General features: G+C 43.4%; 1 protein-coding gene across 1 annotated transcript in view; it reads right to left on the bottom strand.

Annotated features, from left to right (window-relative positions):
- Nucleotides 1-22,735, bottom strand: part of PTPRQ (protein tyrosine phosphatase receptor type Q) — a 388,123-nt gene extending 365,388 nt beyond the window's left edge. Inside the window, exons 1-2 of the mRNA XM_088455386.1 lie at nt 22,730-22,735; nt 11,764-11,901 (exon numbers count right to left, since the gene is read on the bottom strand). Coding sequence (XP_088311512.1) covers nt 11,764-11,901; nt 22,730-22,735 — 144 coding nt within the window. The remainder of the gene's footprint in view (nt 1-11,763; nt 11,902-22,729) is intronic.
- Nucleotides 22,736-26,745: the final 4,010 nt, after the last annotated feature.

The following is a 26,745-nucleotide window of genomic DNA, read 5'->3' as shown; positions in this document are numbered from 1 at the left end:
TATCTCTCTTTTCCATCAGGACATTTGCTGATGCACTAAGCTTTATGTGGAATGATTATGTTCATGTCACGAGTGATTTAAATTTAATTGCTACCAGTGCTATTTTATGCAATTACTGTGTGTTTTAGATACGTGTTTTTTGTTTTATTATTTATTTTGTCTATTTTTTATTTCTATCTATTTTAGGTTGTGAATAAATTAGTATTTTTTTATTTAGAGGAGCCTTGATCGTTGATTAATTTCAAACAAGCGATATACTTTATATGAGATATTATATTTTATAGTGCAGTCCTAATTTGTAGCGTTTTTTGGAATGGAATAGAGCTAAAAGCAGGGATGTGCACGAAAAGTTTTTGCCTCTGAAACTAGCGATGTAGGCGGAATGTTGGACAGGCGAAACCTTTTCTGACTTTTCGTGTCTAATTGAATACGGCCCTGTCGGTTGTTGCACGATCCCGTTTGGTCATTAGCCGCATCGTCAGGTCGTGCCTACATGCAGCTCAACCTGGCAATGTACCTGACGGCCCTATGCAGCGGGATCCAGCAAGGGCCGACATATTGAGCAGTCAGGCACCGGATCGTCTAATGTGTACCACTCGCCCGATATGTTGGCCCGTCAGTGTGGGGGGGTCGCATCTCTGGGTACACATATCGTTTAATGTGTACCTAGCTTTACACTGAAATATACTGCATTTGTTTCAATAAAGCAGGAATACCCAAATGTTTGAGAGAAAAATTTGTTAAGGTGTATTGTAAAATCTATCACCTACCGACGGCTTAATGCCATAATTTGCTTGTTCAAGTGCTGTTGCACCTGTTGTAAATGCATTAATATGGAACCAACTGCAGAAGAAGGGAAAGATTTTTATTTGTTCACCTGAGCTTGGAAGCTGAGCTACGAAAGTATAAGATACAGTAGTCTAAAAACAAAACACATTAATCCATAACTATTAACCATACTAAAAAAAATATGTTTACTGCACTGCTGAGGTGGGAGCAATTGAATCCTGGCTACTGCCTTCAATTGCTTTTGCACAAAATAAAATATATTTTAGGAGGAGAACTATAGAACAATGTAAATAAATAAAAACTTAAATAATGACAGCTGGGTCCCTGTGATGAGTTATGTAAGACATAAATCAGCCAAGAGAGCAGTGTTACAAAGTCCCAATTTATATCAGGGGATGGCCACATGTAATTGAAGGTGACGCTTTTACTTATGTAGAAATGCACTTTTGCACAGATAAAAATATAAAATAGCAGAATGAAGGGGAACGCTCCATTGTGTGCACACAGCTGAAAAATTAGCACAGACGTGCAAATTATAATGTGCTGCACTTTCATATTTTTTGGTTCATTAATTACTTTTATTGTGTTATTGTAGAGATGTTGTGGAAATAAAATCCTCAAGATTTAATTAGTGTTTAGATATGAGATATCCACAATGTTCCCAGCCCACACAAATAAGTCATTATGGGGCCTATGTATCAAGCTGTTTTTTTTTCATAAAATAATGCTGAAACTGCAGTTTATGTACAATTTTATTTATTGCAGCTATGTACTAAAAGCACAATGCAGGAGATTTCACAAAAATCTTAGGCAAAGTGCTAATTAGCACTTCAGATCGCAGTCCCCATTATTATCAATAGGGACTACGATCTGACCCCCATGTACTAAACTCCAAAAAGCAAAGGCCCTCATTCAGGGCCGGACGCAAGTGGCCGTTCGTACGTTCGGCGTACGTACCGAAATATGTTAATTTAAGCGCTCGCTCGTAATTTCGAATGCAGCTAAACTTCCTCCCCAAAGTCTACCGACCCCTCCTCTAGCTAACGAGCGTGCCAAATAGCGAGCGTACATCCCCAATGTGGCTTGCAGGGAACGCACGCACAAGTACAAACCGGAAGTGTGCATGTCAGATTCCGATTACCTGCTCGTTTATTCTGCCTACCTCCCTCAATCGTATCATGCCAATCAATATATCAATTAGCTTAATTGCTCGTCAAAATGTTGTTGTTTTTTTTTTACATGCAATAAACTTTACTCTTGTCCGTGTTTGTGTTTACCCGCAGAATACGTACGGCTTAAACATTCGCTTTTATTTGTCAAAATACATGTTTGAGGCAATTATCCATTTGTTTTCTGTGTTTTTACCCACGCATATTTTACTGGGTTCATTTCTTTATTTAAATTAGCTTACGCATGTCACTGCATCAAGCCTATCATAACTCTCAATAGATTTGTGGCCCTGTCGAACACATGACTCATACACTAACCAATAGAATTGGTCCTGTTAATTACCCAAATACATTAGCCAATCAAATTTTTTTTCTGGACTTTATTAAAATTGTTTTATTAAAAATACACCATTGCCATCATGAGAGCCTCGGCATTCACCAGGCGCGAGCTGCTGGTGTTAACCGAGGTCATGGACAGGCGGATCACCAGCCAGCCTCCCCCCATCACCAATAGAGAAAAGCGTTCCGCATATGCGGAGGTACGTGGCCGCCTGCGTTCCTTCGGCTCACGCCGCCAGATCGGCCAGCTGGAGCGCAGGTGGTCCGACCTGCAACGGCGGATGCCCCGCTTGCTGGCATGCTTTCGCATGCAGATAGCGGAAAGTAAGTTTATTTGACTTTGGTTTTCATGTTTATCTTTGTGGCCCTAACTGCGTGTGCATGTTTTCATCTATGGCCTATTTATTCTTTGTACTCATATCTGCATGTGCATGTTTTCATGTATGGCCTATTTATTCTTTGTACTCATATCTGCATGTGCATGTTTTCATTTTTTGGGGTTCAACAATTAGCGTTTAACAAGGTGATGTTCTAAACTAACCTCAATTTGTTTTCCATCATTTAGGGGCAGAGCGAAGACTACGGCGTCATCGCCGTCAAAGACGGCGCTCTCGGCCCCTCTCCCCAACCCCCAGCCAAACATCCTCTCCCAAAAATACCCTAAATTCCCCCTCCTCCCCAGCCTGCCCAGACCCTGTCGCACATCCCTCTGTGCCACTTCCCCTCCATCCTAATTCCCCCTCCCCTCCAACCACCCCTCTCGTGACTACCCCCTCGCCGGAATCCGTCATCATTCCTCCCACCTCATTGGGGAATGTGGCCACCTCCGAGGAGGACGAGGGATTTGGTTGTGGGCCAGCCGTCATTCTGAACGGTATGTTTACCTTTTATCCTTTTTTGTGGTTTAAAATGTTTTGATCTAATCCTGTGTCTGTGCCTTTTCCTATTTTTGGTTTGTCAAAAGTTTGGGTATATCTCTGTTTGTCTTTACCTTTTACTGCTGATTTCCCCATACACATATCCCACATGGCAAAATTTTTAATTTATTTTTTTTTTTTTGGGTGTCCATTTTTGTGTCCTTTGGTTTTTTTGGTTAAATGTGCTTTTGGTCACAATATTGTCATTTTTGGATAGCTCTGTTTTGATTGTTTTTTCTGGGTGTTTCTTAAATTATGTATTAAGCCCCACACTTTTCTAACCCACAGAGGACCAGAGGCGTTTGGCGGACCTAGCCGGGTGCATCCAAGTGATACGGGGCCACGTGATCGGCCTGCTGGTGGTCCTTGATCGTATGGCTGGGATCCTGCGTCCATAATTTTTTATTTTATACACAAATTATTTTTCATAATAAAAAAGTTAAAGTTAGAGTTCAGTCTCATTTCTTGTCTCCAAATCTTAGATTGTTTACACTGACATAAGTAGACTCTTGCAGCAAGTATTTGCTACTAATGTCACTAAGATTGTGTGTTGTAGATTTTTAGAAAACAGCCACATGAAACAGCTAACAGTAACAATCGGGTTGGGGAATTTTTTTGTTTTACATTTTTTCAATTAGTACATTTTACATGTTCCAATTTTGGGGGCAACCTGCTTAGCCCGAGATTCCAAAGCATACCGATTGTACATAATACCTTTTGGTGTTGGTTTTGACCCAGAAAGCATATTTAAATTTTGAACAAATTGCGACATTACAGGATTAACCCTTAAGCAATTTTAACGTGGGTGAACCTGGTTACACTTGCTTGCAATGTTCCAGAAAATTAGCACAATTACAATCACAAAAAATTTATTAAACACATAACTAAAAAACCAAAGTGTTGGCTCACCAACAATACACACAGTGATAACAAAATGTACAACCCATCAAACAACATATGAAAAAAGTAAAGAAAAATCAAGAACTGGTTGACGAATGAGCATGCCAACATGATTCCACAAATGTTGCGTTGCAATATTGGGTCCAGAATATATATCCAATGTGTCCCCATGAAGGTTGGTTTTGGGGAGCAGGAAATAGTCATCGTTTGAGTCCCAAAGATTATGAAATCAAACAGAAGATGGGAAATAATAAACAAATTAATTAGATGGTCTCCCAAAATCCTTACCACATTGTGTCAAAGAACTTCTTTTGTGCCAATAATTACCTAAAATATCTGGCCACCACATCATCGCGTATGGCCCCCCCACATACTGACCTCCGACCAACCTCGGGGGGGCCATCCTCAGGTAAGGCATCCTCTGGCTGCATTGGGACACCACTCCTTATGGCGATGTTGTGAAATATCCCACACAGGACCACAATTTTCGAAACCATATCCGGCAAATACATGAGCTCGCCACCAGAGCGGTGGAGGCATCTGAATCGGCCTTTTAAAAGGCCGATACAGCGCTCCACCACTTGCCTGGTGGCTGTAAGTGTGGAATTAAAATCACTTTGTGGCCCTGGTGTGGGAGCCAAATAAGGAGTGAGCAGCCAGGGCGTGCAAGGGTAGCCACTGTCTCCTGTGAAAAAGAAGTGACAACATCAGGATCACTGTGTTTCAAGCTTAACATTGTTATGTACTAAAGGTCTCCACTTACCCAGAAGCCATGCATCACCAGCTTGTAGGTTGTTTAATTTTTGCCATATCCCTGATTGCCGGATGACAAATGAGTCATGTGCACTTCCGGGTAATTTTGCATTCAGGGACAGGATCTGGAGGGAGGCATCACATACCACCATTACATTCAGGGAGTGATAGTGTTTGCGGTTCCGAAAAATGGCCTCCAGCCGTGCTGGAAGCTGAAGTGGTATGTGAGTACCATCCACAACCCCTATGATGTGTGGGAAGCCAGCTATTTGGTAAAAATTGGCCTTGGCCACACTAAGAGCACCCATATCCAAAATCATTTGAATAAAATGATGGAGGTGCTTGAAAAGGGCCTCCATCACTGCCCTCAGGATCCTGGAAAAGGAGGATTAGGAGATTCCCGCAACTATTCCCACCGTTGTTTGAAACGATCCTGAGGCACAGAAATGTAACACCGCCATAAATTGCGTAAGTAGTGGTACTGCTGTAGGACTGTCAATTTGCCGCTCAAGATCACTCTCTATTAATGAGAGAGTGTCTATGATGATTTGGGGCGGAAGACGGTAGCGTCTTAACACCTCATCATCGGGCATTCCAAAAAGGGTGACACATGTTCGATATATCTGGGACCTTGCACGCCTACGATGCCTACGCCTGGGACGAGATTGAGGTTGGTCGGCTTCCGGGAGCATGGCCACAACAATCCGACCAAGATCAACCTGAAATGGCAAGAATTGAATGTAAGGTATTTTTGCCCCCCAAAAAATGAAAAATAAATTATCTTTACGATACAATCCAATGATGCTTACATGCCGGGGTATTGTCATGATTTACCAAGCCTAAAATTAAAACAAACAAACAATGCAAAAATTTAGGGTGGCCATTTAGGATTCTAAATTGGGTGCAATACAAAACATAAAAGGGGATAAACACACATTTCGGCAAAGAGTAAAAAGACAGTGCAAAGACTACCACAATTTGGGCCCCAAATTCTTAAAAAATTTCTAACGGTAAATCTCAAACAATTTAACTACAGAAAATAACCAGCCAAAAATGCGCTAATTAGTTTGCAATTACAATACAGAAAATAACCAGATAAAAATGCGCTAATTAGTTCGCAATTACAATACAGAAAATAACCAGATAAAAATGCGCTAATTAGTTCGCAATTACAATACAGAAAATAACCAGATAAAAATGCGCTAATTAGTTCATACATTTAGGATTCACAAAACCAAAGGTTAAAACTGTGAGGTGGAACAAAGTTGCGTTAAACAAAACATGAACATTTAATAAACAAGTGAAAAAACAAATTTACCAATAGAGGATATATAAATCACCGGATAAAAAGGTCGTTGGGGCAGAGCCAAAAGAAACCTACCAAAGGAGAATTTTTAAAAAATTAGAGAACAAAATTTATCAAAAAGAAGGATACACAAAGTGAACAAAAGGAAGACGGCCAAAAACTTACCAAAAAATGACACGACAAATAAAACAACCACACCAAAAACAGCGAACGGAAAGAAAAACTCCAAAAATACACACAGAAAAAAAACGCCAAACACCGCCAAATCCAATTCCCGCCAACAATCCACTCTGACCAACGTAACCTCCAGCAACCAACACCCACCACCTCGACTCGAGACTCCCAAAGCCATAAATAGTGTTTAGTTTCCCACGCAGATTAAGGAGGGATCATAGGAACGCACAATCAATGATGCGGACGAAAAATAAGGACGCATGTATAAATACGTCACGACCCCAAAAAACGTTCTGGTGTATTTCTTGTTTGGAAGTAAGAAATGGCTACAGACCAGGGAAACAATGTCCAAGAGTCGGCCGGTAAGTTTTTCATGCATTTCCAAACAAGGATTATTTTGAAACATAATATAGTGAAAGTTTGCAAGCTTAAATTTCTCAACGTTTAAACAAATAGATGAGGAGGATGACATGGAAGAGGCTGCTGGGCCCAGTATTCCGGGCAAAGCAGGGAAAAAGAAAAGGCAGCCACAATTCACAAGAAAGGAGATGGAGGTTTTGGTTCAGAAGTGTGTGGACATCCTGCCACAGGCAGACAGGAATATGGGTGCAAGCCAGAAGTGGAAATTGTGGGAGGAGATAGCCAGTGCTGTCAATAGGGTGGGTGATTATGTCTGTCTAGCCCGGGATGTCAAACGGCGGTAAGTAAAAACTTGACCCCACTAAAACAAAAATAAAACAAAATGCAGGAATAATGGTTACTTTTTTCACCCACAGATGGCAAGACTTCAAATATCGCCTGATACAAAAAATGGCGGACAGGGCTAAGCATGCAAGGGGGACAGGTGGGGGTCCCACCCCTGTGTCATTGGAGTTGAATGATTTGAAAGAGCTGGCACAGGGGTGTGTGCAGGCTGTGGAGGTGTTTGGCGTGTCCAACATGGATACGGACATGCCAGACTTTGCGGCTCCTCATGTTGTCCCAGGTAAATATTGTGATGTAACCAACTCTGAAATGTTATTGTGCCAATATGTAGATTCTAATGTGATTTTTTTTCTCACTTTTCTCACAAAGACACAGGCGGATGAGTCTGCTCCAGAGGGGAGCCTTGGCCGCAGAATTTCTGCTGGCTCTGCAGGGGAGGAACCAGTACATCCGGCTGAGGACCCTGCAGAAGCCAGTCCAGGGCAATCCCCCTCGCAGGCAGTGGCACTCCTCACAGAACTAAATTTTAAATCCGATTTCCATACGGAGATTCTGCAGAGGATGGACGCCAGTCTGGTACGGGTGGCTGAGGCCCTGGAGCAAAATGCTGTGGCCAACGTGACCATTGGTCAGGCCCTGGCGGAAAATACCAGGGCCAACATCTGCATCGCCAATGCCCTGGAGCAGCTCGTTCGCCAGCACATGGTGGAGCCGACCTCCCTTCCTGCCGGAACATCAGGATCCTCCACCTCTGGCACAACATCAGCCAATCCTCCAAATGTGCCTAGCCCTGTGCCTAGTCCAGAGGCCACAACATCTGCCTCTGGACAGGCAGCCTGATGACATCCCGGACCCGGTCTGGCGCCCACCCTCCCCCAGCCAAACGGGGGAAAAAACGTTGACAGCACTGGCTACTTTTCCCACACTCCTTCTGTGCTTGCCCCATATTCCTTTCTGGCCAAAACTTCCCTCTCCTTTCTTGTGAATTGTTTTTAATTTTTTGGTTTAAGTTTCCATACCTTTTATGTTTGTCCCAATTATATTTTTATTTTCAATAACACTGGCCAAAAAGTTTTGGCCAAAAATGGGCCTGAAAATGTTTTTTTTATCAAATAAATCTTTAAAAAATGTTCTACATTGTATTCTGACATTATTTTAAAAATGGTTTAGAGTTAATCCTGGCCCACAAGCCAAAAACGACCTCCCAAAACAATAAAAAATTGATTTAAAAAAAGGGCTCTTTAAGGAACACTTTAAAAATTACATAAGGCTGCAAATTCTCCTGACCAAAGCAAAATGGTAAAATACACACAAACATGATGACATTATTGTTACAATAGCACAAAAACAAAATTCAAACAAAAAAAAACATACCTACAAATGTACGCTAATTGATTGTGTAATCCTGAAATTAGCAGCTATGATTTCCACCTGCGTACGGTTTTGTGCTAACCAAAAAAACTCTTTTCAAAACACATTACAAGCTGGTTTTCAATTCAAAATTGATTGTTTTTCTGACAAGCCGTGATTAATCGATGAAACATCGTGGAGGCCCGGGACGGAGGACAAGGCCATCGCCAATGTAGTCGAGTAATCCAGACCCCAAGCTGTGCGAGCAGTTTGAACGGAAAGAGGATCATCCAGTGACGTATGACTTGGTACGAACACATTTGACGTTCGCATCAGATAATGTATGTACGCCCCAAAAACGCCTCGCCACGCCTGCGTTTTTCCATCTCCACCCCCGTCAACGCCCAAAAACGGGCTGTTCTGTCAATCACATTTGACATGTCACTTCCTGTTCGCAATTAGACGAACGAGACAAAAAAAGCTTGCAATATGCCGTACGCACATGCGCAGTGTTACACCGACGCATGCGCAGTTTCTCAACATCGGAACGCAACGAGCGTACTGGTGTTAACGAGCGGCTCTGAATGAGGGCCAAAGCTTTTTCGGAGTGTAGCCCCAGTAGTTTACACCAACTTCAGCTATGGAGGCTCCAGGTGCAGGTGAGAGATATTTAGATCTATCTCTTGCAGCCCCCGGCTGGCTCTGGAAGCTGACACTGTGTGCATGCACAGTGTCAGCTTCCCCCGTGGAAGTCTTTCACTTCTGTGTAAGACTTCTCCAATTTGTCGGGACAGTAGTTACCGCAACCGCTGTCCCTGCGAGCTTCCCTTTGTACATAGCAGAGATATTTTCATTAATAATGAAAATATCCCCAGCGATATGGATAGGTAATAACTGTGGCTGGTCCGCGATTATTAGTACATAGGCCCCTATATCCTCAATAAGCCAAATAGCTTCCAATTTAACCATTCTGATCTAAATCATTTTGCTTCTAACTTTTTTTTTTAAAACAATTGTATTGATGGGTTTATTGAAAGATAAAGTACAAACATTTATCATTATTATAAAAGACAAGTGAAAAACAACTACGTCTGATACTATTTCGCTTTCTCATACAGTTGACATTAGAGGCAAAGGCATTAACAATAACAGCAATCAGGGAGGAATGGTCAAGAAGAGCAGGCATTTCAGTGGCTCTGTCTGGGGTAGTCGTAAAATTGTCCCAAAACTTAAACACATTTAGGGGGAGACTTAAATATAGACGTAGAGAACAGCACAACCATCAAATGCTTTATGTCAGAAAGAAACACTATTAGCAAAGGATCTCTAAACTGTACCACGAAATTAGTTGGAAACTATTTCTCAAGGCGGTTTTCAACACAGGTGATAATGTGTGTACATAGGGCAAACGGTGTCAAAAAATGTGTCCACTAAGTTTTTTCTTTGTGCTGGGATGCCTCTGTCCAGTCCATCATAAATAAAAATGATACCCTAGGAAATAATAAGGCCAACTTTTATGCCACAAACCATCCTTACGTCAAACTAAAGTCTATGTCAGCAAAACCCATAAGATGATTATCATGTTGCTGATCTTATATGTACTGCATGCATGTCCATAGGAGCATGCACTATTCACCACTAATAGCCAGGCACTGAAATACATAGGGCTGTGTGATCAGCACTTCAATGAGTATAAACAGATTATCATATGTTAGGCAGTATCATGGATTCTAAAGCTGCATTACCACCTACTCTAATAGAACCAGAATGGTGCTCTGTATAGTGCTATACATATAAAGCATGGTTCACAGGAAATACTGATTTCTTGCAGCTTAGTTTGAATGAGGATGGGGCTTACACAAATAGTAATAGAGGAATTGGTATGGAATCCCGGCTGCCGCATGGCCGGCAGTTCGATTCCCGGCAGCGGCAGCCCGACAGATCAGCAGAGCCCGGCAGCGGAAGCCCGACAGCGCTGGAAATCCCGATCGTCCCTAAGGTAAGTATAAACTAACCTAACCTAACCCCCTAACCCTAACCCTCCTTAGAGGTGCCTAACCCTAACCTCCCCCCCAAGTGCCTAACCCTAATCCCCCCTCTAAGTGCTTAACCCTAACCCCCCCCCCTCCCCGCTGCCTAAACCTAAGTCCCCCGGGGGGTGCCTAACCCTAACCCCCCTTCCCCTAGCCTAACCCTAACCATCCAGGGGGGTGCCTAACCCTAAGGCCCCCCCGGGTGCCCTATAGCTAACCCCCCCCCGCGGCTGTCCGCTCGCTGCGCCCGGCATCCCTTCGATCGGAATGCCAGGTGCCAGTCTCCCAGCGTCGGGTAAATGACAGGCGTCTAGATATAGACGCCGGTCATTTATCCCACACCGGGATAAAGCAGCCGGGAAGCCGGCTGTCGGTATTAAGACAGCCGGTTTCCCGACTGCATACCATAATGGAGCCTATCAACAAGACAGGGGCACAATATTATTAGTAGTAGTATTATTATCGTCATCATCATCTTTTACTAAAACATCTGTGGCACCGTAAAGGGAAATTTACAATAATATATCAACAATACAATATAAAAAGACTTGTGCAGACAGTACAGGGGAGAAAACAACTTAAATTCCCATCTCCAGGAGAGTCAAAAAACTGCTCAAAAACAACAAGTAATATATACAGTAGTTTAAATGATGAGACACTAAAAGCCTAAGGACACTAAAGAATAATTAGTGTTTTGTTTAAAAGATGATATTGTTTTCTATTTCTCGTTTTGTTCTGTAGTACTGCTACTCTAGGTTTACCCAGTGACTGAAGACATAACTTAGCCATGACAACAGTCTGGTGATTTATGTTTTCTGCTGTACAATACATGGTAAAAATGTGATACATACAGTACATGATAAAAATGTGATACATACATGGTAAAATGTGATACATACATGATAAAAATGTGATACATACATGGTAAAATGTGATATATACATGATAAAAATGTGATACATACATGATAAAATGTGATACATACATGGTAAAATGTGATACATACATGATAAAAATGTGATATATACATGGTAAAATGTGATACATACATGATAAAAATGTGATACATACATGGTAAAATGTGATACATACATGATAAAAATGTGATACATACATGGTAAAATGTGATACATACATGATAAAAATGTGATACATACATGGTAAAATGTGATACATACATGGTAAAATGTGAGACATACATGATAAAAATGTTATATATACATGGTAAAATGTGATACATACATGATAAAAATGTGATACATACATGGTAAACTGTGATATATACATGATAAAAATGTGATACATACTGTACAAGGCTGCTCACTTACCTCTTTGTTTATTTTATCATTGGGATGAAACATTACAAAGTAGCTGTCAGGACTATTTCCCTCCGGAAAAGCACGCCACTCAGCTAATAGGGTGATATCTCCTGTATTCCTTTCACCACACTCCACATTCTGTACTACCTGGAAAAAAATGAAATATTTACATAAATGAAAAAAAGACAATAAGGGGTAAATTTACTAAGAATCGAGATAGGTCGAGATGACCATCTTGGGTGATTTATTCATTTTTTTCTTGCTTGCAAATTTACTAAAAGCAAAGTCGGGTGAGTTAGGGAGAGATTTCTCTCATCTCACTCGTAAAACTTGGGTGAGAAAGCAATCTCGAATCAAATCACCATCGGGCCAAATCTGAAGTACTTTTCACCTAAAACATACATCTCTCAAATTTACCAAGAATCGGGATGACAAGCTCGGGTGAGATAGGAGCAAACTCTCTGTCAAAATCACTTTTCAAACTCTCATCCCCTGAGCTGCGAGATAGTCAGAAACATACACAAATCATTGTGATTTGTGTATGTTTATTTCTGTAAATGGTGAAAATAGGGTTAATTTACTTTAAAAAATGAAGTGAGGTCCCAACCCCCCAAAAAGACTAAACAGCCCCGGGCTTTGCAGCCTGCCCTGGTTCTTAAATTTATAGGGGAAAAAATGTGTAGGGTTCCACTGTAAATTTACGAACCAGCAACAGGCAGCAGGGACAGAGCTGGTTTTAAATATACGGAGAAAAAAAATGGCGTGATTTTCTCCGTATATATAAAACCAGCCCTGGACCCTTTCTAACGGGGGATTGATGCCACAGCCAGGGGTGCCCTTTCATGGGGCACCCCAGCCACAGCATCAGCCCTGACCTTTAGTCAGCCCAGGACAGGGATCCTTGGGGAGTTGGGGACCCTCCCCAATAAAGGGGTCACCCTCTCCAGGGCACCCTGGCCTAGGCTGATAGCCAGGGGCTAGCCCCTGCACCCTAGGGCGGTGGGTGCCGGGTTGATAGTGTATGTGTAATGTAAAAGAAAGGGTTAGATATTGTCCGTAGTTGTGGAACAACACGTACCAGCAAGCCTCCCCCACATGCTGGTATTTGGAGAACCACAAATACCAGCATGCGGGACATTACGGGCACGCTAGCATTTGTAGTTCCACAATCAAAGCAATATGTAATAAACACAAGATACACCGTAACAGTAAAATTTTATTATAACATACATGCACACTCACACTCACAATCACACTCACTATCACACATACTCACCTAGTATCCGAAGTAATCCATAGGGGTACCTATAAAAAAATCCATACTCACCTCTCCTATGAGTAGGTCACATCCTCTTCTCCAAGCAGTCATCCAAAGGGTTAAAATAAAAAAACGAGTACCTGAATCCAAGCCAGACCGAGCAAAGCTATGTGTTTCCACATAGCTTTACTCCATGCGAATGACCGGGGCACACGTCATGACGTCTCTCCCATAGTGCGTATGGAGAGAGCCGGAAGCTGGAGTTCAGAAGAGAACTCCAGCCTCTGGCTAAAGCAGCGCTGCAGGGAAGGAGCCGGGCGCCCGCTGGTAATAACATCTCAGTGGGCGTCCAGCTTAGAGCCTCGCTGCGGCGCCGGGCTGGAGGTCACCTGGTTCACGTGCACCTCCAGCCCTGCATCCATTAATTACCCCCAGGAATTTCAGTTTTACCCCAAGTGGGGTAATTTACCCCTGTTCCCCGACAACTGTTCTACACTGTATGACAGAGAAGCTATACATTCTTTTTCAACATCCTATCAAGGGTGCCCATGCTCCTTTGTGATTAATATTTGAACTAGACCTTAGATATTTACTATTTCCTTCATCCCAATTTGACAAAACATTTAGCCCTTCTCACCACATTATGGGCCTCATTTACTAACGAGTTTTATCACCAATGGTGCTCAAGCCAATCAGCTCCCAACTGTCAACTGTTAGAAAAATGACAGTTGGGAGCACCATTTATCATACACAGTGACATTTATCACTCGTTTTGGTGATAAAACTCGTTAGTAAATGGGGGCCTATGAGTCAAATTTGGGAAATACATGCTTAGTATATAACATATATGTGAGCCTGTATGACACAAGTGCAGTTTCCCGAGCTGTGTTATGGCAACAATGGGGTCTATTTACTAAGCCTTGGATGGAGATAAAGTTAACCGAGATAAAGTCCCAACCAATCAGCCCCTAAGTGCCATGTCACAGGCTGTGTTTGAAAAATGAAAGTTAGGAGCTGATTGGTTGGGATTTTATCTCCATTCACTTTATATCCAAAGTACAGGTTGAGTCTCCCATATCCAAATATTCCGAAATACGGAATATTCCGAAATACGGAATATTTTTAGCATGACTGAGATAGTGAAACCTTTGATTTTTGATGGTTTAATGTACACAAACTTTGTTTAAGGCACAAAATTATTAAAAATAAAGTATAAACTGACCTATAGGCTGTGTGTATAAGGTGTATAAGACAGATAAATTAATTTCATGTATTTACACAAACTTTGAGCTACAAAATTATTGAAAATATTGTCTAAAATTACCTTCAGGCTGTGTGTATAAGGTGTACATGAATCATAAATGCATTCTGTGTTTAGATTTAGGCCCTATTCCTAAGAAATATAAATATCTTATGCAATTATTCCAAAATACGGAATATTCCGATATCCAAAATACCCTTGGTCCCAAGCATTTTGGATATGGGAGACTCAACCTGTACTACCACAACAATGTGCCACTATGTGGCTCTTCTCCTTTTGATGAGTGCTGACAGTAATATTGTTAAGTTGTTAATATTGCAGAGAGACGAGGCAGCGTGATGTGTTGCCATAGCAACTCACTGGCGCACAGCAGTCACGTCATCCTGAGAGTGTCTGGATCCCAGTCTGTGTGGCCATATTCAGCCATCCATGCTGCCCTGAGCTCCTAGAGCTGGGAGATCCTTTTAGGATTGCCCCCCTTCTGTATCCCAGCCAGCAGGATGGGGGTGAAGGGAGGTTGCTGTGGCAACCTAGCGGCTGGTTGGGTGGGCTGAGCCAAGCGGCTGCCAGAAGGTCAGCTTTTAGCAGCCGCCGGCAGGTCTCTCTGGCACAGCCGCATTACATGCAACTATGTCAGGGAAAGCCCAGCATGGTGCAGTCGCATCTGATGTGACCATGCCAAGCAAGTGGTTAGATACAGCATTTTGTGCCCGGTGGAAGGGGTCATGTCGCAAGGTCTGAAATCTGTGTCTTATATATTAGAAGAAAATTCTGTAACTTACTCTCACATTTGGTTAATGACTGTGTATTTCTGTTTCAAATTCACACAGCTTTCCTAATTGAGGGCAGCATTTAACAACAATACATAACCCCTTTAGCACTCGCTAAAGAGGTTATGTCATCTTTTCAATATTTAACAAACAGGGGTAATCTAAGATTATCGCTGTTTGTCACTGCATTGCCGGTAATGGGGACCCGCTGGGTTAAACAGTTATGCACATGTGCAGACTGACCGTCACGCATGCGCATACCTCCCAACTTTTGGTCCTCACGAAGAGGGACACTTCGTGCGCCAGAGGCACATGCACCCGAAAAGGGGGAGTGGCTTTGCTTGAAGGGACGTGGCTTCTTGGAAATGGGGGAGGAGCCTCACGGATACCCCCGATGATGTCACTGTAGGGGGCGTGCCCAGCACTCTCTGAGATGCTGGGCAGCCCCCAGGCTCTCCCTACATAGGTTTACAGATGCTGCGCACATGCGCACGGCATCTGTTCACCCTCTGCACAATCGAACTCCCCCCCCACCGCGGGACACTTAGGCCCGCGGGTGGGACAGCGGGACAGGCCCAGAAAAATGGGACAGTTGGGAGGTACGCATGCGCATGACATAAAAGCTAGTCACTGGCAGTGATAGGCCATCAGCAGCTGAGCGGAGGACCCCACCGACAATAAGTAATGCTGAATAACAGTGGCATATTTGTTTATATCATTGTTATACTAAACGAAATATGCCGCTGGTATTAAGGTACATTAATAAATGAGGCCCTGAATCCTAGGCTGATGTGTAGATATGAATGATAATTTGACACTGTGTAATATTTGGACATGCCAATATAAACTGTTGTGGTTGTTAACTAAATCTTAACTCCTCTACACTAATATGTCACACTACTTAGCATTGGTCCCTGTTCCCTTGGGTTGTTCAGGTCTTAGTCCCCACCTGGTACCATTGGTCTATGGGCAACAGGTAAAGAAAGTAAATAAGTGCCGCTATAGATATATATAGTTTATATTCTTTTCTTGATCTAACATAGGCCCTCATTCAGAGCCGTACGCTCTGAGCAGAGCGCACGCTCTGAAAGAGGGCCGGGCTCCATTTTCATGGAGCGTCCTCCTGGACGCTCGTATAGCTGTGGGTCTCCACCCACAGGCTATACGAGCGTGCTTTGTGATGGCCGCGATGGTCGAGACCATCGCGACCATCGAAATTGCGAGCCGGAGCCTGCGGTTGAGGTTTTCAACCGCAAGCTCCGGAGTGATTTTGGCTCTATCAGAGCCAAAATCACTCCCACTGACATCACTAGTGATGTCAGTGGGCCGGCTTCTGACGGGAGGCGTTCCCGTGGGAACGCCCCCGTCAGGGAGGCACGCCCCCGGCACGCCCACCAAAGGGGGCGTGCTGTCAATCAACATTGACAGCACGCCCCCTTTGATCGGACACAACGAGCGAAGGACTTTCCTTCGCTCGTCGCGTCTGGCGCATGCGCACGACGGAGCTCCCTCCATCGTGCGCATGCTCAGTGCCTAACATCGACCCACTTGCGAGTGGACAGCCGCTCGCGAGTGGGTCTGAATCAGGCCCATAATCCATTGGGTAATAAAAAACTAGTTGAAGCAAGACGACAATTCACAAGGAGCTCTTTGATACGAAATGAGCTCTTGCCGGGTATGCCCAACTGCTTAATAGATGGCAGCCAATCAGCAGTAATCTCACATCCCCCCTAGTGGACTGTTACAGTTGCTATGTAGCACAGCCTGTTAGAGAAGGGAAATTAGGGTTTTTTGTTTAACATATTTTTTAAATGTGTGTAGGCAGGGGCGTCAAAGAAAAGGGGACGTGGTCTAATCACCAAATTTTTGCGGTGCTGGGGAGGGGGGCACTCTGAGCCCCTCAGCCCGGTGCAAAGCCAGGGGGGATGCGATCAGTGTGATCGCTCTTCGCCACAGGCATAGGAGACTGCTGCAGCTGCTGCTCAGCAGCCGCGAGAAGTCTCCCGCTGCAGCCGAGGACACTGCTGTGAGATAAGGGGGGGGTGGGCGATGCCGGACCCGAGCCCCCACCGGGCCCCTCTAGCAAGCCGGGCCCGGATAACCCCAGCTCATCCCCTCTCGGCACCCCTGTGTGTAGGCCTATAGAAGAAATGGGTGGGGGGCATTTTTTTACTTTACTAAAGATGGTTCCCATTAAACTTCATGCAGGTTGGGCTGAACCTGTGCAATTTAGGGGTTTTAAAATGGCCAACATCACCAGTGATTTCAGTTTTTAGCTTCAAAACTGCTGCATACTAAGTCCAGTGGCTTGGAGGGGAAAATCACCTATGATGTACAGTGCCACATTGTGCGGATGTTCTGAAATACAGATGTGTTCTCATACACTATGGCGACAGTCATGCCAAACAGCCCCTCTCGGCGTGCCACATCCCAGACGACTAGGCCTCACCAAGCGCCTTTTTCTCTCAAAATGTGCTTCTTATTTGCACAAATAAAACAAATGGAAGTGCCAAAATTTGATGTGTGATATTTGTATATCTGTGATAATGAGCATGAATCTATATACAAAGTGGTACAATGCAGCGGCCACAGCTTTTTGTCACGCCAAGTTCCATTGTGCTTTTTCTCTGACTTTATATGTGTTTAATACTAATTAATGTGTGGTTAAAGTTGCAGCCCAGTGCTTGTACTACACTTTACATGGTGTTTGCTGCATCTGTGAAAAAGACGGTACGCTACACCTTTTCGGAGTGGCTCAAGCACACTGTGAGTCTTACGCTGTATGGTGCTTGAGGCTAGGGGGTAAATTTACTAAGAATCAAGATAGGTCGAGATGACCATCTCGGGTGATTTATTTATTTTTTCCTGCTCGCAAATTTACTAAAGGCAAAAGTCGGGTGAGTTAGGGAGAGATTTCTCTCATCTCATTCGTAAAACTCGGGTGAGATAGCAATCTCGAATCAAATCACAATCGGGCCAAATGGGAAGTACTTTTCACCTAAAACATACATCTCTCAAACTTACCAAGAATCGGGATGACAAGCTCGGGTGAGATAGGAGCAAACTCTCTGAGCTGCGAGTTGGTCAGAAACATACACAAATCATTATGATTTGTGTATTTTTATTTCTGTAAATGATTAAAATAGGGTTGCCCTGTAGAGGGGAACCCCTTTATTGAAGGGGTCCCCAACTCCCCAGGGATCCCTGGCCTGGGGTGACTAGCGGTCAGGGCTGATGCTGTGGCTGGGGGGGCCCGGTGAAAGGGCACCCCTGGCTGTGGCATCAGTCCCCCACTAGAAAGGGCCTGGAGCTGGTTTTAAATATAGGGGTAACCTCATGCCAATTTTATTATCCCTATAAAACCAGCTCTGTCCCTGCTGCCCGGTGCTGGTTCTTAAATTACAGTGGAACCCTACACATTTTAATCCCTGTAATTTTAAGAACCAGGACTGGCTGGCAAGTCCGGGGCTGGTTAGCCTTTTTGGGGGGGACCTCACGTCATTTTTTTAAAAAGCATTTAAGCCTTTTTTACAAGTCTTAACACACAAGCAGCAAACACATATCTCACTGATATGTGCAGGCTGCTAGCTCGGGAGAGATTTGCAGAGAGAAAACACTGCAATTTCGGGTGAGTAATCTCCTGTAAAACGAGGAGAGATATCTCGTTCTGTTTCACCATCGGCAAACTCGTTTAGCCTCAAATTGCCTGTTGGTAAATTTGGAATAAAATAGGTGATTAAATCACCCGAGTTTTGTCAAGTTCCAGCGAGATGAATCACTTTGCAAATTGGAACCATCTCGAATCTTAGTAAATGTACCCCTAGGTGTATGAGGACACATCTGTACATTGCTTGACTGATCTGCCCTACAGAAATCATTATGGTGGCTTCTGGCTTTCTATACCAACTCTATATCTATGGCGCTTTTATCCACTCAGATGGCTTTATAATGCGGACTCTTCACCCAATCTCTATTAATGACCAAATCAAGCACGAGGTCTCTAGTAGTGATCCAAAGTAATTACTTACTCTTTCTGCAGTCTCATGCTCTCTATAATACTTGCCTACTCTCCCGAAAGTTGCGGGGAGGTTCCCAATTCTTCAGGTAACCCCCCGCACCACCGGAAGAGTAGGCATATCTAGTGTTCACAGAATATAAATAGCTATATATGAAAAAATATATGTGATCCAAAGCACCGCTGAGTGACAGTGTTACCCACAGAGCATACAGTAATTCTGAGGTCATAAATTGTATACTCTTTGCATTAGAGGAGTTGGTCCTGTCTGCTATAGCATCTAACAATTCATTTTTCCACAAGTTCCGTACTATAACATCTAGTGGGAGAATGTAAATAGTATTTCAATCCACAAATTCACCTACACAAAGTCTCTAATGATTAATGGGGTGCAGGTTTGAATATAGGCCCCGATTCAGAGCCGGACGCTCTCTGACAGAGCGCTCGCTCTGAATCAGGGCGTCTTTTTTTTTTTTTTCATGGAGCATCCTCCTGGCCGCTCGCATTGCTGTGGGTTGCCACCCGCAGCTAATGCGAGCGGCCAGGATGATGGTCGCGATGGTCAAGACCATCGCGACCATCGGGCTTGCGACGAGACCCTTGTGGTAGGGTCTCGTGGCAGCAAACCCCAGAGAGCTTTCGGCTCAAACAGAGCCGAAAGCTCTTCCACTGACATCACTTGTGATGTCAGTGGGGCCGCCCCCAGACGGTAGGCGTTCTCATGGGACCGCCTCCGTTTGGGCAGCCACCCACCCGGTCCTCCCACCAAAGGGGGCGTGCTATCACTCAACATCGACAGCACGCCCCATTTGGTGCGAGACCCGGAGCGACGGATTGCCTGTCGCTATCCGGGTCTCGCACATGCGCACAACGGAGCAGGTTGCGAGTGCTCAGCACTTGCGACCGGGTCTGAATCAGGCCCATAATTCTTCACTAAAATGTGATATTACAAAGCAGACGATAACACAGATTACTCTATCTATCTATCTATCTATCTATCTATCTATCTATCTATCTATCTATCTATTTATCTGTGTGTGGTTAAGTCATGTGCTTGCATTCATGTTTCTCAGATGAAAAATAATTGCACAATATCCTGAAACATTGGTACATCATCGATGGTATTGACTCCTTATCCCAATTTCATAGGGTATGGTGTCGAAAAGCAATCTATCACGTGAATGAATATATATGCATATATGTTTTTAAGTCATGGGCTCGCATTCATGTTTCATAGAAAAAAATTAAAAACTGCACAGTAACCTGAAACATTGGCACATCATCACGATGGTCTCGACTCTTTATCCCAGTTAAATAGAATATAATACCACAAGACAATCCCCAACACAACTGAGAATAAGAATTTGTATATCTTTATAGTTTCAGCTCATGTGTCAGCATTCATTTTCCGCAGTGAAAAGCAATAACGCACTGATCTGAAAACATTGGTCCACCATCGATGGTATTGATTCCTTATCCCAATTTCATGCAGTATGGTATCACAAAGCAATCCACCACATGGATAAAAATAAAAGGACATGTGTGCATCCTAACAAGAAGAAACTCTGAAATGATTTTAGGAGTGCAACTTATATTTATATCTTCAAATTATGATATCACCACATCGTGTATAAGTAGAGAGGGACACTGTAGCGTCTCGCCACTTCTACTGCCTGTCGTCGTACTCTGGATTGGGTGGCAGATCAGAGAGTGTGGAGACAGTATCTCTTAAAAATATAGTTACAGTGGTCACTGGCAGGTAATATGGGGGAGTTACATTGTGCCTGATGCCATATGGCATTGCAAGGACAAAATGCACCCAGGACCCTTCTGCACCCCAATGGAAAAAGGAGGAAAGGCTATACCAATAGTATGTGGTGTAGTGGCCGTAAGTTGCTTTTCAAGGTATTGTGTCCCAAAATTGGAGTAATATATATTGATACTTGAAGAATATAGAGGGATACTATATTGTCTCACTCACTTTTGCTATTTGACATCATCCACTGGATAGGAAACAAAAATGAGAGAGTGAGGGGGCAGCAATCCTATGAAAACTAGTTACAGTGGTCACTGTAGGCTCTATATGGGAGTTGGATTGTCTCTGATGCCATATGACAGATTGCAATCAGGGTTTATAGAAATTGATGTTTTAAGAAAAACGAGTCAACACTCATAGGGAACTATTCATCATCACTTCATTTTTACAAATGCAGGTAAAAATGCACATTTTCACCTGCAATTGTAAAAATTACGTTATCAGGCCATTCATCATGAGCCACAGATATATCCTGCTTACCTTCCTCTGGCGGAATGGCCCGCTGTCCCCATACAATAGTATGGGGACAGAACTCATCAAGCTCGGAAAATATAATATTTTCGGAGCTTGAGTGTGGGAGCATTCGCCTTGTTCAGATAGCGAATGCTCCTGATACCCACTCCTTCCCTATGGGAAGGAGTCCCAGGTCGCGAAGAGGGATCGTTTCGGGTCCCTCCGCCCCTGTCTGGCTCCTTCCATCAGACGTCGGGGCTCTTGTGTGCATGCGTGACCTGTGGGTCGCGCAAGCGCACTCCCGTCACTGCTCCGAAAGGAGCAGTGAAAAGATTCACTTCTCCGAAAAGAAGCAGGGAAGTTCCTTGCAGGAACAGATGATTTTGCATCAGCTGTCACCGCACCGGAGCAATGATGAATTGCTCCGGAATCCGCGGCTAGTTAAACTGTTTATTTTAGGGGTCTGATAATTAGCATCATAAATAGGCCCCATAGAGACTTGTTAATATAAAATGTTATTGAATTATTTATTAAAAGTTATATTTTAAAACACACATTTATCTAAAAGCATGCCCCAAAAAGAATATTGTCAACAAAAAAAACTAAAATAAATTAGATAATATGGCACAGGACTATCTTATTACACTAATGTGTTAAAATAAAGACCTACTCGTAAGATAGGTTCATTGACTAACTAAATATAGGGTATTGTGAATACCTGTTTTACAGGTTTCTTTTTTCATCATATTTATTATACAGGTTGAGTCTCCCATATCCAAATATTCCGAATTACGGAATATTTTTAGCATTACTGAGAAAGTGAAACCTTTGCTTTCTGTTGTTTCAATGTGCACAAACTTTGTTTAAAGCACAAATTATTAAAAATATTGTATAAAATAATCTTCAGGCTGTGTGTATAAGGTGTATATGAAACATAAATGAATTTCATGTATGACTATGTACACAAACTTTTTTTGATGTACAAAAGTATTAAAAATATAGTAAAAAAAATGACCTTCAGGCTAAGTGTATAAGGTATATATAAAACATAAATTCATTCTGTGTTTAGATTTGGGTCCCATTCCCAAGATATTTCATTATTTTATGCAAATATTCCAAAATATGAAATATTCCGATATAAAAAATACCCCTGGTCCCAAGCATTTTGGATATGGGAGACTCAACCTGTAATGGATATCGGTCTGTGAAAGATTCCTGCCTTGTGTATAAAAATTAGGTAGATATGTATGTGTTTACATGGTTACTATGACGACCAGAATGTAATGTCAAGTTGTACTTACTTCCGCATTAAAATGGGCAAAATGCTCTATGTAATGGAAGACATTAAGCACTGTGCAGGATTCTGGTCACATGGAGGCTTCATGCGTCACCTCATACTTACCGACATTCCTGGGCAGCTTTCCGGGAGCAGCGGGAGGGGACCTGCTGCTCTCCTTTTTGGGGGGTGGGGACAGATGATAGACTGCATTAGGCCCCGCCCTCTTTACAGAAAACACGCGATTTTGCGCCATTTAGCCCTGCCCCTTCCCAACGGACCAGAAAATTCCAGGTAAAATCTCCCCATCCTGCCCACTTCACTAGGAAGTGGGCGGGATGTGGCAGGTATGCCTACTCTTCCGAGGTTGCGGGGGGTTACCCGGAGAATCAGGAGCCTCCTGCGATTTCCAGGAGTGTAGGCATGTATGCAGGGCAGGCTCCAGGGGTCTGAGCACCCTGTGCCGACCCGGTGCATAGCGCCCTGTAATCGCGCGCGGCGCAGCTGAAATTGGGGGCATGGCCTCATTTACATAGGCCACGCCCCCTGAGTGACATTATTTGGAGGCGTGCCCGCATGGCACGTCTCCACATAACGTCAGACTGGGTGTAAAGCCAGTGGCTTCCTGGGCTTCCCCCAGCCCTCTGCCATCAGTGAATGGATGCCACACGCATGCGCACGGCATCCATTCAGCTGCGGAGGTGGGGGTCCCCAACCTCCCAATTTGACCACCCGCGGGCCACTTCGGCCCACGGGTGGAACAGCGGGACAATGTTGGGGAGGTGTGCGCCCTCTATGGGTGGCGCCCCTGTGCGACCGCACTGGTCAAACACCCCTCATCCGTCATGCGTCAGATGGACGCGGGATATCATGGAACTCCAGTTCTCCTTCCACTTTGACTGAGTGAGAGGAATAGTCCATTGGTTGGATGCTGTGAGTACGCAGCCCGCTGATGCGACCTATGTCACATGATTATAGAATCCCTCAGTTCCAGACTCCAGCTCATGTGACACTGCGCGATCAGACATATCTTTACAAATAAGGTAAATAAAAGGTTTTGTAGATACATCTGTCTCCGATTAACATTAGGATCTATCTGCACTGTGTGATCCTCTTTTTTATATGATCTTATGTAATTTATTATGTGCACTAGTATGTGTCTTAATTAAACAAGGGTGCAGGTGCCTTTGAGATAGCTGTCTGTGACAGGGAAACACATCAGGCCTACCACCAGAGGATTGCTTTATACTTGTTGGACCACGAACTGCACATCATCTTTGAAGAAATACTTTTATTTCAACTAAGAACCGGATAATTTAAAGACAAGCCACTATGGAACCTACTTATATTCTACCCGGTAACTATATACATTACTTGGATCTCTTGGTTAACAATTGTACAGTGATCTAGCATTACAGGACTGGTCCTTCCCTCTGGTGTTTCAGATTATACCCCATACACATATTTTCTAGGTTTATTACCATTCTTATGATTGAATTATACATGTGATTGTTGAATATATTTTAGATTGCACATTGGGCTTATTAAATCTGCTTTTTATTCTCTAAAGGTTGCTCACACAGTCTTTATTTTAACACATTAGCATAATAATATAGCCCTGCACCATATTATCTAATTTATTTTAGTTCTTTTTTGTTGACAGTATTCTCCTGGTGTGACTACCCGGTATATATGGCAGAATATCCATTTCTAATCCAGAATGTTTGTATATTGTCATCTTTCTAAAGTATTTTTTAAAAATTCATACATCCTACACAGGGATGGGTTTCAGGCATCGCCTCACCATTTGTGTTTTTTTTACACTTCCCAATATCTCCCAAAAAGAATCTAACTCTTTTTGTTATGTTGCCCTGTGGCAATAGGAACAAAATATAAATACATATGTTAAATGTGCCCTATATGAGCACCTGCAACTAGTACTATGGGTCTACTACTTAGGCTAATGCTGGCCAGAGCCGGCCCTAGCCAATTTGGTGCCCTGGGCAAAATTTTGGCAGATGCCCCTTAGCAGATAATCGCACCACCAATTTTAAAGTGGGTACACAGCTGAAAGATATATCTGCAGATTATGGTTCTTCATACACAGTGAACAACCATCTTCTCCGGTCCCCCAGGCCGGGAGTCGCATTGTGACCCCCTACCTGCCGGCTTCTACAGCAAGTGTACAGGTGGGTGGTAGACCACCCGTAGACACCGCACGATGAGCAGATATATCTGTCATCAGCTGTGCAGCGGTATTTCTGTGAATTGAATTCAAGTGAACGGGCGATGCTGCGATGTTATATGCTATTATATATATTATATAATATATTAATATATATATTATAATATATATATTGTTAAATGTGTATATACATATATATATATATATATATATATAGGAAAAACGGAGGGCACTCCACAGGTCTCAGCAGCAACAGTAAAACAAACCAGACAGAGCCAGTAGTATATGCCAACGTTTCAGCGCACGTTGGCATATACCACCTGCTCTGTCTGGTTTGTTTTACTGTTGCTGCTGAGACCTATGGAGTTCTCTCCGTTTTTCCCATATACATGTGCACTTTTGTTGGACTGGCACCCAGGCACACGGCGTTTCCCATTGGCGAGTGCCGGACTATTCTGTACATATATATATATATATATATATATATATATATATATATTAGGGGTGTGCATCGGCCACTTTTCGTGTTTTGGTTTTGGATCTGGTTCTTTCTTCGTGTTTTGGATCTGGATTGGTTTTGCCAAAACCACCCTTCCTTGTTTTGGGTTCTGGGTTTTGTGTTTTGGATCTGTATTTTTTTTAAACAAGCATAAAAACAGCTAAAATCACAGAATTTGTAGGTTTTTCTGCTCCTATGCTATTATTAACCTCAATAACCTTCATTTCCACTCATTTCCAGTCTATTCTGAACACCTCACACCTCACAATAGTGTTTTTATGTCCAAAAGGTTGCACCGAGGTAGCTGGATGACTATGCTAAGCGACACGAGTGGGCGGCACAAACACGTGACCCATCTAGGCGTGAAACTGCAGTGGCAGACAGGATGGCAGTTTGAAAAACTAGGCCCCAAACTGTACATAATGCAAAGAAAAAAAAGAGGTGCAAGATGGAATTGTCCTTGGGCCCTCCCACCCACCCTTATGTTGTATAAACAGGACATGCACACTTTAACAAACCAATCATTTCAGCGCCAGGGGTCTGCCACACAACTGTGGCTGAAATGATTGGTTCGTTTGGGCCCCCACAAAACAAGCTGGCAATTAATCTGTCCCTGCACAAACTGGCTCTACGGAGGCAAGATGTCATCCTCATCCTCCTCATCCACCGATTCCTCACCCTCTTCAGTGTGTACATCCTCATCCTCACAGAGTATTAATTCGTCCCCGCTGGAACCACAGGTCCCTCTGTACGTTCTGGAGGCTGGTCTCCCTGGAAGAGTTGATAATTCATTTTATGATCATTATCTTCTCCACATTTTGTGGAAGCAACCTCCTACGCCTTTCGCTGACAAGGTTCCCGGCTGCACTAAACACTCTTTCGGAGTACACACTGGAGGGGGGGCAACTCAGGTAAAATAGAGACAGTTTTTGTACAGGGACCTCCAAATTGCTTCTTTTTCCTGCCAGTACAGGTACGGACTGTCTGACATGCCTACTTGGATGCTGTCACCGATGTAATCCTTTAACAGACAGACGCACGCTTGTCGCTGCTGCTTTGAGGATGCAAGTGCGGCTACAGCCCACACAATTCACAAAGACAGAAAAAAGAAGAAGAATATTTTTATTGTTTGTGTAGCACACTTTGAGGGTGTCACCACCCTTTAACAGACAGACGCATGCTTGTCGCTGCTGCTTTGAGGATGCAAGTGCAGCTACAGCCCACACAATTCACAAAGACAGAAAAAAGAAGAATATTTTTATTGTTTGTGTAGCACACTTTGAGGGTGTCACCACCCTTTAACAGACAGACGCACGCTTGTCGCTGCTGCTTTGAGGATGCAAGTGCGGCTACAGCCCACACAATTCACAAAGACAGAAAAAAGAAGAAGAATATTTTTATTGTTTGTGTAGCACACTTTGAGGGTGTCACCACCCTTAACAGACAGACGCACGCTTG

This window comes from Taudactylus pleione, unplaced genomic scaffold, assembly GCF_031769625.1.
Source record: "Taudactylus pleione unplaced genomic scaffold, aTauple2 ptg000040l, whole genome shotgun sequence".
NCBI lineage: Eukaryota > Metazoa > Chordata > Amphibia > Anura > Myobatrachidae > Taudactylus > Taudactylus pleione.
Note: the sequence above shows the minus strand (reverse complement) of the source record. Positions and strands in the feature narration are given on the sequence as shown.